The following is a 21563-nucleotide window of genomic DNA, read 5'->3' on the forward strand; positions in this document are numbered from 1 at the left end:
GTTGGTCTTTTTGTGTCTGCATTTTTAGCCTACAGATTCATTTCACCTGATAGGATATTGTCAAGTTTGTTTATAACTGTATAACAATTTTCCACCTCTGTCTGTCAGTTACAGGCCTGTCTATAAGTCAAATCTTAGACTTGTAAGATCAACGCACTATTAGCTGAGCAACAGAACTAATGTGCCCAAACAAAATTCAAAATTATGATTTCAATTTTTTGAGTCAAATAAGAGATGATAAAACACTGTCAGAAAGACACGTCCCTTACCTACAAATTCAGAGAGGAAAACCACAAAAAAGGGTGTGACTAGGTCATTAATGCCCTGCACGTATCCGCTGGCGGGGTGACGGATAGCCCAGATGAAGAGAATTCTCTCAAAGACCTGAAAAATAAGACAAAGCCTCTGAATAACCACAAAATTATTCATTTCTCAAAAGAGCTTTGATTGTTGTTGAATTCAGACTCTTGGAAAACCAACAGGTCCGCTCATTCTGATGCAAGCATCTTCAAACAGCTGCATTTCAAGTGTGTTCCTTCAGTACTATGTGTTACAAATGTTCAATACTTCTCTATGTGTTAAAAACACCACAGCACCCCCTGCTGATTTGCAATCACATTTTTTACAAAAAAATACTACATTTCTAAAAATATGATACATTTTCTTTAAGCAAAATATACATTCGTAATTATTAAATACCTTTAGCTACTACATTTATGAAAATTAATCATATTTTTAGAACTGAGATATTTTTTATTGACATTATTTTCATGACAATTAAAAAAATGTAAAACACACATTACAAATTACCTCCCAATTCTCATTACTGTAATGCATGGTAGTATTTGTAGTAATGCCTTTATTTTATGCTTAATTAAATAAAAATCAATGGGTTTTTACTTTTATACAGCAAAACAAAAACAAAAAAACTTATGACAATATTGAAAATCACCATTGACTCAAATGTAAATGTAAAAGAGACGCATAATGATCATTAAAATTTTGGAGGATGAAAATAATGTCACTTAATGGCTAAAATAGGCATCATGTTCTTTACACAAAATATTATATTCTTTTTGACTTTGGTGTGAAATGTGACCCAGAGTCTCTAAGCTTTATGAACACATTAAGAAATCAATACATGCTGTGTGAGACTGCATGTGTGAGATCAGTTGTTTTGTATGATGCTGGTGGGTGTCTGACACAGGTGCGGTGTGATGCAAGACTCAGGTGTTGACGAAGAGAAAGATATCACCCACCTCCTGCACCAGCGCCTGCTGGAACAAAGGAATCAAAGGGTTTGTCCTCGGGATATCGATGTGAATCTGTCAAAAACACACACAGACACAGGTGAACTAAAAAAATACACCCACACAAACACAAACCAGTTACCGACTCTGTATGTCAGAAAACACAGGTGACCCGGGTGAACATAAGAAATTAAATCAATATGCCTCGCAGCACTAAATTAAGTTAAATGTGCCTTTTTTCTTCCAATAAATGAAGGAAAAACCATCAGGGACCAAACTGAAAAATAACTATTTCAAAAAGACAAAATTCAAGTTAATTTATCTTACCGCTTATGGCATATACTTTTCTTTTTGCATCATGCTCACATACATTGTGTTTGGCATTAAAACATGCAAGTTTTTGTGTAAGCACATCAATCACTGTAACAAGCTTCTTCTCATAGTTCTCGGATGTCAAGATTTTCACCAAAACATGACTTAAATTCCACATTATTTCTCGTATGCCTTCAGAAGATCTGGAATATGACGCACAAGTCGCACCGACTAATCCATTTTAAGGTCCTTTTTTAAGCTTTGCCGCAAGTTCCTAAAAAGTGCCATCAAACTGAAATGCTGGACTAAGTGTGTTTAGAAAAACAAGACAAAAATACAGAGTATGACAATAATTCCATCATATCTTCACATACAGTAAATGTTTCTGCAGTAATACAGGTCACTCAACGGCCACCTAAGTATAGTTCACTTGTATCCACCGTCGTTCTGTAACCTATCAGACTGTCACCACTCTAAAAGATAATTTAGGAGTTTCTCCCCAGACAGACAGGGGCCAGTCCAACGGCTCTGTACAACCATATAAATCCTTGTAAAAGTCTGTGTCCGATTTGCATTGCAGTAGACAAAATGAGGGGCTGGGAGCCGGCGAGCCTTGAGGAACAGGACAAGTGAGGAGAGGACACAAGGAACAGCAAACGACTACCAGCCCTGCACCATTAACCCAAGTTTTACAGCCCATGAGAATATTGATTCCAGACCCCCCCCGCAGTGTATTACTAAAGCTTTTCAGACACCGCTGTAACCTTAACAGACTTACTGCAGAAATGGATTAGCATGGAAGGTGGTTGGGCTTTTCAAATGAGTGAGGTGGTCAGCCTAGTGGTAAGAGATACAGGCTTTTGTAGGTCTGTAGGTTCAAACTAAAGGCCCGAGTATACTTTGGTTGTCCGCTTTGCTGATCGCTAAGCGCACAGTATGCGTGACGCAACTTTTGTCATCAGCACAGTTGGCTTGTGGCCTGGATTGTCGACACATGGACAGTCCTAGACGGTGCGCATCGTAGACCTATGAGTCTGCCGCTGACTGTAATAAAAGTATATCTTAAAGCAGTTTTAAAGAATGGCTAGAGTAATTTTCAAAAATGTATAAAACTAGTGGTGCTCAATTTTTTTTGTCACACCCCCCTTTGAAACAAGAAAAAATTATCTGAATGAACATGTGGATTGTCCATCCATGATCGGATTGGATTATTATCATGCTACAGCTGAATAATAGAGTTAAACTAACAGCTGCAGCATGCAACATGGGACAGCTGTGTTGTTCAAGAGACGCAGGCGAGGGAGACAAGCAGGCGACCTGGTCAAGCTCCGTTGGCGCGGCTTTCGAACTGCTCATCTAGCGAATCTCCGCCTAACAAAATGGATGAACTACATCTCCTCACCCACACAAACAAGGACGTTTCAAACTCTGCTGCCTTGTGCTTCACAGAAACCTGGTTGAGTGAAGCCATTCCGGACAGTGCATTACATCTGCAGGGCTTCCAGCTGTTCAGAGCAGATTGCATTGCGGAGTTAACGGGGAAAACGAGAGGAGGTGGAACATGCTTTTTTAACGTAACAACTTTAAAGATGATGTGCTGTCCTAATTTGGAAGAGCTCTTTGTTAACTGTTCTAGCCGTTCTACTCGCAGCGGGAGTTTTTCTAGTTTATTCTGGTATTTACATCGGGTCAAACGCGTGTTTGAATGCCACGCTGCCTGCAACGGCTGGTTGATGAAATCACAGACACAAAACAACAATACCCGGACTCAGTTGTTATTATTATTCTTGGGTATTTTAACAAAGCAAACCTCACACGTGAACTGCCCAAATACAGACAGCACATCAAATGCCCCACCAGAGACAGAAATGTATTGGATCACTGCTACACAACAAAAGAGGATGCATATTGCTCTGTCCCTAGAGCAGCTTTGGGACTCTCAGATCACTGTCTGGTTCATCTTCTTCCAAACTACAGACAAAAACTAAAATCTGCTAAGCCTGTAGTAAGACCTGTAAAGAGTATACCAATGAAGCAGAGCTGGAACTACAAGCCTGATTAGACTGCACTGATTGGAATGTTTTTGAGGCTGCAGACACCAAACTGGACGAGATACCGTTACATCATATATCAGTTTCTGTGAGGATATGTGCAGCCCTACTAGGACTTACTAGGACAGAGGTGGGGATAAAGTGTTGTACAATCAGGCCAGGAATACACTGAATAAGTAAGATACTCTGAGAAGCTGAAAAACAAGTTTTCAGCTATCGACCCTGCATCAGTGTAGAGTGGCATGAAACAATTTACAAATTACAGGACTCCTACCCCCAAACCTGTGGTGGACCAACAACTGGCTGATGACCTGAATGTGTTCTACTGTAGATTTTAACGGCCCAATCTCACACCCCACACCCACTCTGACCTTCACTTCAAACAAAAACAAACACCTCCTTCAGTCCGCCTCCTCCCCCCTCCTGCTACTCAAACTGCACTTAAGATCTGTGAAGATGATGTGTGCAGTGTCTTTTGAAAACAAAAGATAAGGAAACCACAAGGCCCTGATGGCGTTTCACTTGCATGTATTAAATCATGTGCTAACCAGCTGGCCCCCATCTTCACACTGATTTTCAATAGATCACTGGAGCAGTGTTAAGTTCCCTGCTGCTTCAAACGCTCAATCATCATTTCTGTCCCAAAGAAACCAAAAATGTAATGACTTAATGAGTACAGACCTGTCTCCCTGACGTCTGCGATCATGATCAGGACATCACTGGACCCTTTCTAGATCTTTTTCAATTTGCTTATCGAGCAAACAGGTCTGTGGATGATGCAGTCAACATGGGATTGCATCATATCCTGCAACATCTGGACAGACCAGGGACATATGCAAGGATCCTTTTTGTGGACTTTAGTTTGCCTTTCAACACCATCATCCCAGCTATTCTCCTGACAAAATTACACCAACTCTCTGTTCCCACATCTATCTGTCAGTGGATTACCAGCTTTCTGACGGACAGGAAGCAGCTTGTGAGACAGGGGAAATTCACTTCCAGCATCTATACAATCAACACTGGTGCCCCCCAGGGATGTGTGCTCTACCCACTACTCTTCTCCCTCTACACCAACACCTGCATCGCCAAGGACCACTCTGTCAAGCTCTTGAAGTTTGCAGACGACACCACTGTCATCGGCCTCATCCGAGATGACGATGAGTCTGCATACAGAAGGGAGGTTAAACAGCTGACTGTCTAGTACAGTCAAAACAACCTTGAGCTGAACACGCTCAAAAGAGTGGCGATGAATGTGGACTTTAGGAGGAACACCCAAACACTGTCCCCCCTCACCATTCTAAACAGCACTGTGGTAGCAGTGGAGTCATTCAGGTTCCTGGGCACTACCATCTCACAGGACCTGAAGTGGGAGACCCACATTGACTCCATTGTAAAAAAGGCCCAGCATAGATTGTACTTCAGGTGATGCTGATACAGTTCTACTCAGTGGTCGAGTCTGTCCTCTGGACTTCAATAACTGTCTGGTTTGGTTCAGCTATGAAATCGGATATCAGAAGACTACAAAAGGACAGTTAGGACTGCTGAGGGGATTATTGGTTGCCCCCTGCCCTCCCTTCAAGAACAATACACTTCTAGAGTGAGGAAACAGGCAAGGAGAAAAAAATAATATATATGTCTATTGTGTATTCTATATACTTTAATTTCAATATTTATTTTTTATAACATTTATAAATATTTAAAAAAAAACAATGTTTTGTAATGTTGTGTACTGAAAGCTCCTGTCACCAAGAAAAATTCCTTGTATGTGTAAGCATACTTGGCAATAAAGCTCATTATGATTATGAAAAGCAAAATCACACTTGTAATGGTGCTGTATTGTCCATCTGTCAGCACAACTGTGAAAGCTGGACATACAGCACTCTTGCTTGTGTGATATTGCTTTATTAAAATGTGTATTGTGTACAGCTTGTTTCATTATTATAATTGAAATTTCATGACATAAATTGATAGAATGTGAAATGTTTAAATTTTTAAAAAGCTTAAATGTCATTAAAATGATGTGAAGTCATACATATGAATACTATATGTATATATATATATTTGAACGTGTCTGTAGAGGGTTGAAATAAGAAAACAGTGCTTAAAGTTTATCAAAGCAGTAATAAGCATTCAAGTAAATCCAGTAAAAAAAAAAATACTTAAAATTACTGTAAGATTCTTATTAGGGCTGTGAATCGATTAAAAAAATTTCTGTGATTAATTGCGATTAATATTTGCATATAGAATTTAAGTAATTAAAAGTTTGGCAAAATCTTTTAACTATTTCCAGTGGACTTTTTTTTTTTTAATAATAGGATCAGATGGGCAGATTAAATTCATATCAAATTGAACATTGCCAATGCATTATTAGACACTATACATACATATATAAAACAATTTTAATTTAAAATTTAATTTGCTGAAAAAAAGTCTTGGTTCAAAACAAAACAAGGGTGAGTTAATAATGAATGAATTTTCATTTTTGGGTGAACCTTTAAGTACCTTAAACATGACATGTGCTCAGTGCTCCATGTACGTTCATGTTGAACTTAAAGATAATCAGGCATAATTAATTATTTATTAAGTTTTTCCATTACAGATTCAGGTCACGACAAACTTCCTTTATTATTCCAAACAAAAACAACACCTAAGCCTCTTCTTTGACTATGTAATTGTGTACCTCAGTTCTCATGGTTACAAAGCGCTGAATCTAATTAGTTTTAATACAGCTGTATTTTGCACTAAATTTTCCCTCTAGGATCAATAGTGTGTATATAGCTAACTTCCTACAAGATAGCAGGATATCCAGTATTTGCCTGAGGGCTTTCAAGGTTTAGTAGACAAAATTAGGTTTAAAAATGGTTTAAATTTAAAGAAGGTGATAAGGTCAGACTATAGCCAAACTTTTGACTATCAGCAAAAAGTCTGGTCCACTCTGAAGTGTACAGTGGCCAGGAACTGCCCAGTTAGATAGGAAGTGGCTGCCTGACATTTATTTTAAATTGACAATCCAAGTTATAGTAAAGTTTAGGCCTGGTAAACCTGAAATCGATGATACAACAATAAAAAATAAAATAATATATATATATAAATAAATAAATAAATAAATAAATATGCAGCAGTCTCTGCAAAAGTAACAAAGCATTAAGGAGTGGAAAATGTGTGCAAAATAGGGTTGGGAACCGAGAACCGGTTCTTCTTCAGAACCGGTTCCATTCTTTACAAAATACCGGAATCGGATGATCTTCTTGATTTCGGTTCCGTTAACTGTACCCCTGCGTGAATTTCCAGCCAATGCAGATGCAACACTGTACTAAAATACTCTGACAGTGTTTCCAGCAGTACATTTCTACAGAAGCACTGCTCTCTACTGGGTCAAAAGCGTAAAACACACAAACAAATTACTTTTCAGCCAGCTCTGTTGAATCTACAGCTCAAAACAGGCAGTGCTTCCAGTATGGTTCAATTCCTGAAAGAATGATTTAGATGAGGCGGTTCTTTTGAATCTACGGTGCAAAACGTACAGTGCTTCCGGAACAGTCTGGTATTGTATTAATCTTACAATGATGTGCAAGTTATGGAAATCCAACTCGAAATCAAATAAGAACTCACACATTGCTCTTCGGAACCAGAACCACCGGGCTGGCCCATTTACTGTGGGATTTTTCCATTACCCTCATATCGAGCATGGCCTTTAATTCTCCCTGAAACACTTTATTTTTGTGCTCAGGTAATCGGTAGGAACGACTGTGTACCACTACCCCTGGGGTTGTTTCGATATGGTGATTTTATGTGGTTTGTAAGACCGGGAAGGGACGAGAACATGTCCATCTCACCACCTCCCATGGGGACCACCTCACTCCACAGCTTTAGCAGGTTGAGGTAGTAAATTTGCCATACTCTGCCCTGAGTAATTACTCTGAGTAATTTGGAGCTTGATGTGGGTAGTGATACATGGACTTTATCTCCCTGTGTAAATTCCAATAGCCAAGCTCCCCTGTTATACAGCCAGGACTGAGGTTCTTGAGCCTGTAGAAAATTCTCCTGTGATAGTTGCCCCAATGAATGGAGTTTTGCTCTCAAGTCAAGAACGTATTGAATTTCGTTTTTGCTGTTTGAAAGTAGGGACCTTGACCTGAGAGCAAAACTCCATTCAAGCTCTAAATTCCTCCCAATTTTCCCTCACAACGTCTAAGACACTGGAGGCTTGCAGGATCTCTCGAACTGCAAATAACAGGGGTTCAAGCCACTTATCCCAATTCTGAGCATCTTTGTGCACAAACTTATGAATCATGTTTTCAGGGTTTGATTAAACCATTCAACCAAGCCGTCTTTTTGGGAGTGGTACACACTTGTCCGAATCAATTTAAAACCCAATAATTCGTCCAGCTCACGTAGTGTACGTGACATTAAATTAGTGCCCTCATTAGTGAGGATTTCTTTCGGAATCCCCACTCGGGAGATGATTCTGAAGAATGCCTCCGCAACACTACGTGCTGTAATATTGAGTAGAGGCACTAGAGTCCACCAGAATCAACATAAACCGATGTCCGTGTGATGTCCACTCAAATGGCCCAACGAGGTCTATACCAATTCTTTTGAAGGGGACATCAATCATAGGAAGTTGATACAAAGGTGCTCTAGGGGTGGCCGGCGGATTAAACAGCTGGCATTCACGGCATGCCGCACATCTCTGCTAATGCCCGGCCAATAGAAAGGGGCCATTAGATGGTTTAGTGTCATTTCCAGCCCTAAGTGAACCACCATCATATTACAATGAGCCATCTGGAATAACTTTTCACAACGGCTCTTCGAGGTCAACAACTGGGTTGTATCTTTTGTCTGGGCATCCTGCATCACTCAATACAACCGGTCGTTTATAATAGAAAAGTATGGATATGCCAGAGCAATGTCTGGCTGAAGACATTGACCATCAATCCCTTTTACTTGCTCGTATGCATGCCTTAGGGTCTTGTCTCGCATCTGCTCCAAAGGAAAAACCCTGGTGGGGAATCCTCTTAAGGATTGGGGAAACCAAGTCTTCCCCCTCCCTTACATCATCTTGATACGGAGCTGATGTAGATGGCCCCGGCACCGGCTCCGCCTCCCCAGCCAGCGCATCAGAAATACCACACCGAGACACTTTGTTACAGGACCCATCCACACAAATTTCCCTTAATAATGTGGTAAATGCTGGCCAATTCGTACCCAAAATTAGGGGATGGGTGAGAAGGGGACTAACTGCTGCCTTGACACGATGCTTTTGTTCCTGAAATTGAATAGTCACAGTCACTACATGATAATCGTGGATATCACCATGCACACACTTTACCTTCACCTTGTGACTAGCACCCAAAGCCTCATCTTGAACCAGGCACTAAAGGATGGAGGCTTGGCTGCAACCCCAATCCACCAAGGCCTGGTATGTACCCCCTCAATACGGGTATGTGGTACGTCCCAGCTCTATCGGGGGTGGCCTGCAGTGCGTCTGGGACCCGAACCAAGGTTCCCACCTCCATCACTGGGCACTGGTCCCGGAAATGCCTGTGCTCCCCACAGCTCCAGCAGACCGGCCCAGACTGTGAGAGCAGAGAGGGACATGGGAAACCAGCGGGTAGTGCAGTCCCCAAAGCAGAGGAGCTGGTATGGGAGGGGACACCCCCATTTTCAGGGAGGTGGAAGAGGACGGAAAGAAGGGGAAGGAGGGGAGACAAGCGAGAGAGAGAGAGAGAGAGAGAGAGAGAGAGAGAGAGAGAGAGAGAGAGAGAGAGAGAGAGAGAGAGAAAGTGAGAAAAGAATCTCAGGACTCACCGGCTGCCAAATATGCCGCCATGTGGTTCTCTGCCAGCTGGATGGCCGTTTGGAGCGATGCCGGACAGTGGCACTGGAATCACTCCGCCGTCCCTCTTGGAAGTCGAGCAATACCACCAGTACCACCAGGTCAATCACAGTCACGACGTTGCGTTTCTCAGCTTGCCAAATGTCAGCAGGTGTCCGGCCGACCCGTTGCAGGATGGCTTTCCTCAAGTCGCCTTCTACCAGGAGGTTCCCCATTTATAACTGCTGCACCATGAGTTGGGTTTACCCCAGACAACAGTGGTATTAAACGGACCACCCACTGGGTGCTCGGCCATCTGTAGACTCCAGCCGTCCACTCAAGAGCTCCAGGAAAGCCTCCAGATCGTCTTGGGGGTCCCATCTTGACTAGCGTAACATGGGACGGCATGGTCATGGGGTCCGGGATTGCAGTGGCAGCACCCTCCTGGGGCAGCATGCTCTCCGGAGCACCTGCTGGTCCTTAGCTTGGTCCTGGAGGAGCGCAACAAACCGCTTCTTCTGTTCTGTGCGCAGCTTGAGGAGAGCCTGATGCTGTGACTGGTGGATGCTGGCGAGGATCTTGAAAACATCCTCCAGAGGTGAGGCATCCATGGTGGAGTTCTTCCTCCCTAAATCCCTGGTTTCAGCACCAGTGTAACGGGTTTGTGATGGGATGCAAGGAGGAAACGGGTGTCAGTGAAATCCAACACAAAAGGTATTTATTATCACAAACAAAACATACTCGCTTTTCAGCGCAATCTCAAATGTTCATAGGAACAGCACAGTCTCTTTGTGTGTGCGTAGCTCTCTCTCCCCCTCACTGATGTCTGGCTCGCTCTTAAATCCATCTCCAACTCTCACTGCAATGACAAACAGCTGTTAGAGACAATTGCTGCCAGGTGATGATCCTTACCATTCTCATCTCCTGATCTCGCTCTCCATTCACAAGCTGGCGCCCCACCATGACCCACCACCACAGCATGTAATTAATCTTATTGTGAATGATTCATCCATGCATATATTTTTTTATTTGACCACGTAATCTTTAATCAAAATGTATTAATTCGATCTTCCGGTGAAACGACAGACTTCTCTCTGGTGATGCATGCAGGACTTCTCCAATCATTTATTCTGCTTAAACCCTGCCCCTTTCTTATAAATATGTTATTTACCTCATTTTGGTGAATATGGCAAGGTGTATTGTCATCTATTGTCCTTCAAAACTATCGTTCCTTATCCAAAACTTCCTTGGTTATGTGTCAGCTGGCTTGAAGGTACATTGAGGAATAACGGCAAATTCACTGCTGAGATGATCACTAATGAAAACAATGGTTCGGATGCCTCTGGAGTTTATTTATATTTTTGAATGCAGTTATCATGGGATGCACAGCATGAGCAACTGTTTTTTTCCCCTTTATATGTAGTGTACTGTGATTCAAAATGTAAAAATAAATCTTTTACTCAATAAAGCCTCTTCGTAAGCAGAAACCACAATGCGCTTGTGCATTTATATTGTCAGTTTGATCAAAAATGTTTTGAGATTGCTGACTCGAGCAGTGCGGTGTTAGGGGTGTGTGTGTATGTCAACTGCAAACTCGCATTCAGATCTGCCTCCGTTCTGCTATGCAATGCCCATATTTTCACAATCCAATCAACAAACAATAGATGAACTCAAATCCCCACGCTATAATTTTTTCTTGTTCGATAAGCTGTTTCACTCGGAAATATGTCACAATACGCAAGTAAAGTTGGCCGCATCTTCCATTTCATTCAAGGAGTTTTTATAAAAAACAATACAAAAAAAATTAAATTAAATATGCCACCATACACCAGATATAGCCTAGTTAGGAATAATTATTGGATAGTATATATATATATGTCTCTAAAAAGACACCTTTTATGAGAATTGTATTAAATGTATTTCTGATTTGTTATTTCTGCTCTGTAGAAATCTTAAAGAATCTCATCATTTGGCAAGAGACTGCAGAGGACAGTAATTCCAATGAGAATTGCATTTCTAATTGTCAAATAATTCTTCCTCAAAAGTACTAAAAGAACTACTGGAACTGTTAAGGAACCAAAATCGTTAAGAGGAATTGGAACAGGAATCGTTAAATTCCTAATGATTCCCATCCCTAGAGCAAAATGGTCAGAATTTGCATCCATCAGATCACTGCACGTCATGAACAAAACTCTGAAATAAAAGGCACAAATAAAAATATTTTGCTATGAACCATGCTAACTTTGTCAAATCTGGTGACTATTTCTGCCTCATACATGCTTATTCAGTAAATTTACACTTTTAATGTTGGACTAAAACAATAATTTGTCTTTTTAAAACGTCAATGAAGAATCTATGCATCTTTCGTTCTTTTCATATTTAATTAAAAATCAAACATTGGAAAACTAAAAAAAATATTATAATAATTTGTCATTATTCATATAGAAATCCAAATTTAAAAAACAAATAATTACCGGTTTTCCTTACTTTTGATTTGATGCTCAATTTACAAATTTAAAATGAGAAAAATTGCCAAAGACGAGATGCATTTGGATAGTTTGATTTTCCATTCAAAAATAATTGAGAGAATAAAAAAAATAGCCACAGTTCATAATATTAATTATTTATCATTTATTTTTCAAAACAAACAGCCCCTTTTCTTATTTCCTATATTGCAAAAAGAAAATATTTTTGTCTTATTTTTCGTAAAAATATCTAAACATACATAAAAAAAGAAAGAAAAAAAAAAACTACTGGAGAAGCAGAATGGCATAAAATATTAAGTCTTGTTTTCAGAGACATCTAACAAAATCTGGTGGAGTAAATGCTAAAAGAAAATACAAAATAAATAAGTAAAAAATTATTCTCCAATGGGGTAAATCCAACTCCAATGGGGAAAGATAAACTTATTTTCTCATGTCTTATTTCATTTTGCTTCTCAAGTAAATTTATCTTGTTTTAAGAATGTTTACATATTTTCACTGAAAATATATATTATTTCCAATGTTTATATAGTATTATGAAAGTAATGAAAACAAGTAATTATTTGATTTTTAATATTGGATTTCTAGATCAATAATGAGAAAAGTTGTTTTTTTATTTTTCTGATATTGGATTCTTAATTGATTATGATTAGAACAAATGATTGAAACGCTTTAGTCCGACAATAATTGTTGTTTGACTTAGCAAAAAAAAACTGTTGTAGCCCTTCAATGTACAACTGCACATGTAAACGTACTGATTGTAGCAATCTGGTACCTTACAAATGTGACTGTTTCCCATCGGACTGGCTGTTTTGTGTGCAATATGCATCATACAGTCTTGCTCCATTGTCAGTACTTTGCCGTGCCATCTGAGACTTAAAGCTACTCAGAAAAAGGCTAAATTGAGTGTTACCTGTCTGTATGTGTCCTTGTGGTTCTCATCTGTTCTGGAGTGGTAATACTGCTCAATGAAGCCATAATACTCCTTCCTCTTTCTCTGGAGAACCAGATCCCGGCGTTCCTTATTGGCTGGAAGATAGCCCTAAAAAAATAACAGCAAGAGAGGAAAAAGGAGGGGATTCAGCAATAAGCAAATACTGTGCATTTAATGTAGGGCTGCACGATTTGGGGAAAATGTCATATTGCGATTACTGAGGTTAATATTGCGATATGCGATTAATATATAATATATAATATGTTCATAGCGGATGTTTTCTTGCTTTACAATAAAGGACTAATAATAAAGTGCACAAACCAGTGCAGAACCAAATCTAGGGGATTTTTTCACCAGTTTTATCATCCACCAGGTGAAAATCTCAAGTCTAATCACTAAGGAAAGTAATAACACAACAAGCTGCAGGATTTGAGGTGCCAATCATGTTTGTAGCACCTATAGGTGACAAATTACCTGCTGAAATGTAATACTTTATTCAAGTATGTATGAGCAGCATTAATAGTAATACTTGTCTTTGCTACAAAGAAACGAAAATACAGAACATGAAGAAATCATGAGTAACTGTTACCGAATACTTAATCACGTTACATCTATTCTGTTACTCCCCAACCCTGATCACACAGGCATGAAGTCACTGTGTATGTACATAGTTAATAGCTACTGAAAAGATTCTAAAGAACCGGCAGCAAGTTCAGGTTTTTGTAGAGCAGCCATGAAGGCGTGGAAGCTGTCAGAGAGAGTTGTCATGCTAGTCTATTACGTTTCTGAAAATTATGTTTTTAAAGCGTCTTTCCCTCCTATTCTTTCTCAACTCGTTATAATGAGCATGCACAAAGAGCTGCAAACTGCTTGAAATACATTAATAATAATGTACATTCTCTCCATTCCGTTCACGTTTGTTGCTTCAGGCAAATAATAAGTGCAAGAACTAGCATTCCGCCCGCTCATATGATTCAACCCATAATCGCCTTTTCAAACTTTTAAAAAGAGCAATTAAATTCCAAACTGAAAATTGAAACGATCTTAAAACGGGTTTCCAATGGGATTCTGAGAAGGTCTTGGAAAGTTTGCATTATGTAAATCCTTGATCGTAATTTGGAAACATACAAACGTACAGCATGACAAGTGCAGTCCAACTGCAAATGAATGACTCATATGAGCTGATATCTTTACAATGAATTGGTCAAAATGAGTCACAAGTCTGTGATACTTTAGATAATGCATTAGTTATCATGAACAAACAATGAACATATATTTTTCAGCATTTATTCATCTTAATGTTAGTTAATAAAAATACAATTGTCCATTGTTATTGTTCGTTCATGTTAACTAATGTTGTTAAATAATGTTAACAAATGGAACCTTATTGTAAAGTGTTACCGTATTTGTAATCTTGCTTAATGTCAGTTACAACATACACTGAACACATTTTTTAAATTAAAAGTTGTACATGTTAAGAAAGGTTTAATGTACAGTCAGCCAGTTGATATTGCACAGTAAACCTTGATAGGGTGCTCAGGACCCCAACATGTAGCGGAGATGTCTTGTATTAACATGAATGTGTTTATTTTGTGATAACAAATGTCAGACTGTACATTATTCCACGTATTACATAGTTACTAACCAAATCCATAAATACATGGAAATAAAATATTAATTTCCATTGAAATTGTGGAATTTGAAAAGAAAGAAATCGCTGAACAGCTCAAATCAATCTCTGGTGTGCGTCGGAGATCTGTTGACGTGAAAGTGACTGTCTGACTCCTTATTCAGCCTATTACAAGACTACTTCCCAAACAAACAATAAATTGACATGAAACATAGATTTGCGTTGCAATTATGTAATTATGTGAGAAGAAATAAATAGTTGAACAGCTGAAATCAATCTATTATTACAAGACTACTTGCCAAATAAATATATAAATGCACATGAAACATTCATTTTGAGTTTAAATTATTTCATTAGCATACTTGTAGAGATCGCAGAGTGCTATGAGAAGCTGGAGAGATGGCTCACAGACCCCAGATGAGTGGTCTGATACGTGGTTGTGCGGTTGTTACAGAGCAATAACAGACTGCTAGATGGTGCCATTGACCAATCCGAATAGAGTATTCCAGGCCACGTGTAATAACATTAGTTAATGCACTATGAACTTACATGAACTAACAATGAAAGATTATTTATTTTTATTAAATAATATTAATAAATGCTGTAAGAAAATATACTGTTCATTGTTTGTTCATGATACCTAATGCATTAACTAATGTTAACGAATTTAACCTTATTTTCAGGTGTTACCACAAATGCTGTAAAAGTATTGTTCATTTCTAATTCATGTAAACTAATGATGTTAACTAATGTTAAAAAAGTCTCAAGTCTCACCAGCTGATTTTGTTCTCAGATTTTCAGTCGTAAGCTTCATTTAAACACATAAATGCACATAAAATGGCTTCACACTCACTCAAAGACTAGGTCGGAGTGGTTAAAGGGGTCATGTCATGGGGAATCAAATTTTCCTTGATATTTTGACACATAAGAGGTCATTCTATTATAAAAAACACACTATAAATGTAAGAACTCTTAACTTAATCCCTGATGCAATAAAAGCATGTATTGTATCCAAGCTGCAAATATGCCTCGTTCTCTAATTACGTTACTTCCCTACGTCACTAGGGGGAGCCTTTAATGCCTCCACAGTGAAAAAACATCAACAAGTAATTTACATAATCACATTCATAATCTTTAAGTTTGAGCAAAAACGCATCCTGGACAGCTTTTTGTACTTATCTGCTCTATTTTTAATTGTTGGTGTATGTAAACATGCACTTGATGGATGTCTTTGACTGAATTTATGTGTTTCGGTGATGTGTGCATGATGATACTATACAGTATGTTTGTGCGCATCTTGCTTTAATGTGCTTTGGATTATGTATGTGCAATTGTTTTGGGTCATATCAGTGTGGATAGCTTGTGAACCAGTCAATACTTTGCAAAGGAACTGTTATTAAAGGATGGGGCAGTTAAATACACTTGGACCCAATAGCAAATCCATAAGTAAACAGTTTCATTCATGAATATTTCATATTGTCAGGACTATTTGATAGTTTATGGTGCTGAGTGTTAACAGTTGTGCTTCAGATGAACCGTTTAATATATTTGGATGCAATGTGTTGGATGTGCATTATGTGTAAACCCTACAAATTTCAGTTTTTTAATGTTGTGGAGCTTGTTCTTTCTCTTCTGATTGAGTTTCAAATATGGCTGTATATGACGGGCTGCACAATGTAAGCCCATCAACACAGTGGCCATTTACAAAGATGTTTTAAGGAGGCGTTTAGGCCAAAATGGAGCGTTTAAAAAAAGAGGGCCAGAAACAGGGTGGAAAATTATCATGTATTATTAAATTATGACAAATTTGGTGCACAAAAAAAAAAAAAACTGATAGTTCATACAAAATGTACTTAAAGATACACATTTTGCTTAAAATTATTTTACTTAAATAGAACTGTATTTGTCCAGTATTTTTAATTGTAGTATATAAACAAAAAATAGTATATGATATAATATAGATTAGATAAATTATTTGGTCCTTTCACAAGTTCTAAAATAATCATGAATGGAATCGTTCAGTGGAATCGGAACGTGAACCAGAATTGTTAAATACCTTACAATTCCCAACCAAATGGACGGTGACATAACATGAATGTGATGCAGGCCAACAAGAACGCCAAGCCCAGAAAATAAATAATCGATGTGATGCTCTTCACAATCAAGATCTGCATACGAAAAGCTTAGACGAAACGCTTATATATGGCACATTAGCATTCTTTCAGTGTGCGTCTACCTCTGCAAACTTAAACATATGAAATTATTCCATATGTTTAATTATTGACCAGCAAACATTGCATGAAGCAGTAAAATCTTTGAGTAGCCGGTATGGGGTGGGGATTTGCTTGTACAACTTAGCTCAAAGGTGTGTGCTATTGACTGTGTAATGATGTGCCAGAAACACAATTGAGGCTTGTATAGCCTTCTCCGAACATCCACGCACATACAACCATAACTGCAGCCAACTATAACCTTTCTATGATGACTCTGTCAAATGTCAAGTGCTTGCCAAGGGCAATAATGCAAAACAAATCAATAATGCACATTAAACTGAGAGTGCCACGGACGTTTTATGCCCTCTGATAAGCTTTAAAAAAAAAAAATATTGTGCATTCTATGGAGAACTAAATCGCTAAGTTATAGCTGAGTTAGTGATGATTGCTTAAAATAAATACACACAAAAGGGAGTTTTTTTTTTTTTTAGATGAATTGCAGCTGGTTATTGAATTACAATGGGTGTTATGTTCTGATCTACTGAATTTGACAAGTTTCACATTTCGACTAGTAATCGCAAGAGGACATTTTAAAGCCCAACCCAATACAGTGATTTATCCTCCAGTTAAAATATAAAGATAAAAAAATAGCCCTTATAGCTACTTACCGATAAAAGTCTCCATGTGACTGGGCGAACTTCACGTGGGATTCCTGACCAGCTATGCTTTCGTAACTCCTCTGTATGAATTTAAACAAAAAGCACATTCCCACACACATACATTAGTGGAGCATTGTTAATGTACACTTGACACATACAATCAATCAGGGCTAAAACCTAATTAACACTTAAAAAGCATGCATTAAAAGTTCATATGTATGATGTGATCATGCAAAACGTACATTAAATAAACAGTCGTCCTCAATCACAGGACTGGTGACACTCTAATTTACAGTTCTGTTCTCATAGTCAATAAACAATTATTTTTAATTAGCAAATACAATCTCACTTTTCATAGCTATGCCATCTTGATCTATGGTAACTCCAATAAGAGGGTTATGCCATGACTGCACATTGATTTTAAAAGTTATGGCTTGAGATTACATGTAATTAAGCATTGGCTTGGTATGTTTGGAGAGCACATTCAGACATGCAATGACTTTGGAGCCATGGCCTAGCAGTACAAATATGTTGAGCTGTGGTATTCACATGGGCAATACAAGTTCGAGTCTAGATCATGAAATTTTTCAGAATTTAAAAAAAAAAATCAGAAGCTTTAAATGCTTTTTTCTTTACAATTTGTAATTGATTCCATTAAACAAAACAAAATGCAGAATTAAATTATATAAAATTAAAACCTTCCGCCCCGACCCCCCCAAACCTTATTTAGAAACATAAAAAAAAAAAACATAAAAAGTATCCTTTCAAAAAAAAAAAATTACAAATAACTCCCCACTGCCCCTCCCCGAGAGACATCCAAAAAAGCCAAATAGCCACCCCAGATCCTATTAAACCAATCCAAGTTTCCCAGCCTTCTACATGACATTTCTTCAAATGCCGCCACCCTGCCCATCTCTGTGCACCACCCTTGAAATGAGGGCACTTCAGCTGACTTCCATCCCCATATCCCCTATATTAATGACTGCCCCATCGCCTGCAATGCAGAGTCTGGGGCAAAACGAAATGAGTGCCCAATACGTCACACATAAAACTCTGAACCCTCAACCAAAATTCTTAGATCTTAACACACCACCAAAAAACATGGGTTGTGTCCCCATCTTCTGATTGGCATCGCCAACTGGTGGGTGGGACTTTGTGACCAAGCCTATACAATCTAGAGGGGGTCCAATAGAATCAATGTAAAATCTTAAATTGCATAAGGTGCACCCTTGTATCTCTAGATGTAGATTTGATGTTTTTTTTTTATTAAAGCCCAAACTCCCTCCTTCAATACAATGTTTAAATCTTTCTTCCATAATTTCTTGAGAAATTGAAGCTCTGTCCTCCAGACTCTTTAGCAGGAAGTAATACACTGACGCCTCATGACCTTTTCCAAAAGCAGTAATCACCACTCCCAGAGCATCTGCCACTTTAGGAGGTGTATGATACTCCCAAAAATAGTACAAAGCAGGTAGCACAGCTGTAAATACCTACAATATGAATATAAAAGATTTGAGATCTGTGAATCCCAAAATGTTGAACCATATTTTCAAAGGATCTCAACACTCCACTCTCATATAGGTCACAGAGCACATAAACCTCCCTCACAATCCACTCTGTCCGGCAGAAAGAGGGCTTATTTATACATCATTTTGGATTCAGCCATATGCTCGAGGCAACATTTAAATACATGTCTGAATTAAACACTCTGGACACTTTTGTCCATACAGAGTGCAAATGCGAGATAATGGTTGTATCTTAACTTCTCCAATAAGGGGGAAAGAGGGCAACCGTGCCGAGTGCCCCTTTCCAGAGTACAATTATCTGAAATTACTCTATTCATTTGAACCGCCGTAACCGGGTGTATATAAAGTAACTTAATCCACCTAATAAACGTATTCCCGAACAATTCCAAAATATTAAAAAGATAATCCCATTCTATCATATCAAATGCCTTTTCGGCATCAAGTGAGATGGTAGCGACCAGAGTCTGATCGTTCGCCACTGCCCACATGACATTAATGAAATGCCTAATGTTATCAGAAGAGTTACGGCCCCGAATAAACCCCACCTGATCTATATGTATAAGAGATGTCATAACTATACATAATCAGTCAGCCAAAATTTTTGACAATATTTTAACATCTAGCTGGATCAGGGAAATTGGGCGGTAACTCTTACACTTTCTTGAATCTTTGTCATTTTTAAGACTGATCCCGGCTTGTGTCATGGTTGGTGGAAGCTTTCTATTCTTTAATGATTCTGTAAAATCTTCTAGCAAAAGTGGAGTCAGTTCTGTAGCATAAGATCTTAAAAACTCAGCGGCAAAGCTGTCTAGTCCCGAAGCCTTGCATGTAGGCAAGGCCTTAATTACCTCGCCAAGCTCCTCCAAGGTACTTCTGAATCGAGGCAATTCCTTTGCTCAGTCATCAGTTTAGGAAGTTTTGATGGTTCCACAAAGTTTCTAATATATCATAAGTAGACGAATATGTGGAACTATAGAAATCAAGATAGAATACTTTAAAAGCATTATTAATATCAATGGCTGAGGTAAATATTTCACCACCAGCAGAATTCACTGAGGGAATGGTAGAAAAAGACTCTCTCTGTTTTATATATCAAGTCAGAGCTTCCCTGCTTTTTCCCCCAACTCGAAGTATGATCCTGAATAGCCAAAACTCCATCTTTCGTGACAAAATAGCATTATATCTGTATTTCAATCGGGTCAATTCCCTGAGGCCATTTGACGATATTGTGCTTCAGCTCTGCCTTAGCACTTTTAAAATTCCCTTCCAATTCCATGAGTTCTTGTGCTTTGGATTTTTGGCAAATTAGGTATATTGTATGATTCGACCCCTAAGAACAGCCTTAAGTGCCTCCCAAGCCATGGCCACAGAGGACACTGAGGACCAGTTTGTCTCCACATAGACATTGAATTTCAGCCTTTAACATTTGTTGGAATTCAGGATTTTGCAAAAGGGATACATTAAAGCACCAACTATATGATTTATTTTTCTCCATATTTGGCAACCCCTCTAAAAACACCAGGGCGTGATCAGAGATTAAAATGTTTCCAATTGATCAGCAACTGATGAAATTAGGGACTTCTAAAAATCTATTCTAGAGTAAATCTTATGGACTGATAAAAAAGATTATAGTACTAAATAGATGGGTTAAAAAGTCTCCAAATATCTGTAAGACCAAGATATTCACACATCCTGTGAAGTGTCAATATTGCAGTAGGGGGCTTGCAAACTTTTGCTTCACTATGATCAAGGACTGATTTCATTAAAAGATTAAAGTCTCCTCGCAATATTATATCACGAGGGGTGCCAGCAGCTTGCAACATCCCTTCAAGATCTATAAAAAGCCCTGATCATCAATGTTAGGTGCAAAAATATTAGCTAAAATAAGACTTTGTCCCTGAATTTCAGATAAAACAATAATGACTCTTCCTTATTTATCTTTTATCTGTTTGAGACATTTGAATGAATGTAATGACTCCCCTGCTCTTACTTTAGTCAGCACTAAAGACGACATGCCCACCACATATCCTCCCAGATTTTAAAGCTTCCTGCGGAGAAAAATGAGTTTCTTGAAGAAACACTATATCATATTTCTTATGCTTAAGAAGAGAAATAACCTTCCTTCTTTTTATGGGGTGCCCCAACCCATTCACATTCCACGTGGAGAGAGACAATCCACTCATATTAACATTTTACATTTAATAAAAAAATAGATTGGGTGTCAAAAACAAGATTATAAAGACCACATTCCAACATTAGTGCAACCATCAAAACCAGAACTTCCATTAACCCCATGCACGACAGCGCCAACTGGCGTCCATCCCTCCAAACTCAAACAGTCCATACACGCCTACGAGAACCCCCACAACAACTTTGCCGCCGGCTACGGCTCTCCATGTCCTCAAAGTTCTCCCAGACATGGTTGCTAGCGGATTAGCAGATAATTCTCTCTCCGATGACTCCAAATCCATCCATTTCTCGAAATCAGTGAACTTCACCTCCAAGTCAGCAACGACCTACATCAGCATTGCTGACATGTTCAGCATCTCTCGACGCATATCCCGCACCTCCCCGTCTAAATTGACTCCCAGGCTTGCAGCCTGCTCGGGGGCATCAGCTTTAGCACGTAAGTGTCTTTTAATGTGTCCAGAGCCAGAGAATTTTGAATTCTTTGACATATTGTCCTC

General features: G+C 38.7%; 1 protein-coding gene across 3 annotated transcripts in view; it reads right to left on the minus strand.

Annotated features, from left to right (window-relative positions):
* The window catches only part of LOC127620982 (TBC1 domain family member 22B-like), a 74050-nt gene that overhangs the window by 37746 nt on the left and 14741 nt on the right, over positions 1-21563 (minus strand). For all 3 annotated transcript variants that reach the window (XM_052094371.1, XM_052094369.1, XM_052094370.1), the window contains exons 4-7: positions 17360-17430; positions 12828-12956; positions 1260-1325; positions 270-384 (exon numbers count right to left, since the gene is read on the minus strand). In XM_052094371.1, coding sequence (XP_051950331.1) covers positions 270-384; positions 1260-1325; positions 12828-12956; positions 17360-17430 — 381 coding nt within the window. The remainder of the gene's footprint in view (positions 1-269; positions 385-1259; positions 1326-12827; positions 12957-17359; positions 17431-21563) is intronic.

The sequence above is a fragment of the Xyrauchen texanus genome, chromosome 27 (genome assembly GCF_025860055.1).
Source record: "Xyrauchen texanus isolate HMW12.3.18 chromosome 27, RBS_HiC_50CHRs, whole genome shotgun sequence".
Taxonomy (NCBI): Eukaryota; Metazoa; Chordata; class Actinopteri; order Cypriniformes; family Catostomidae; genus Xyrauchen; species Xyrauchen texanus.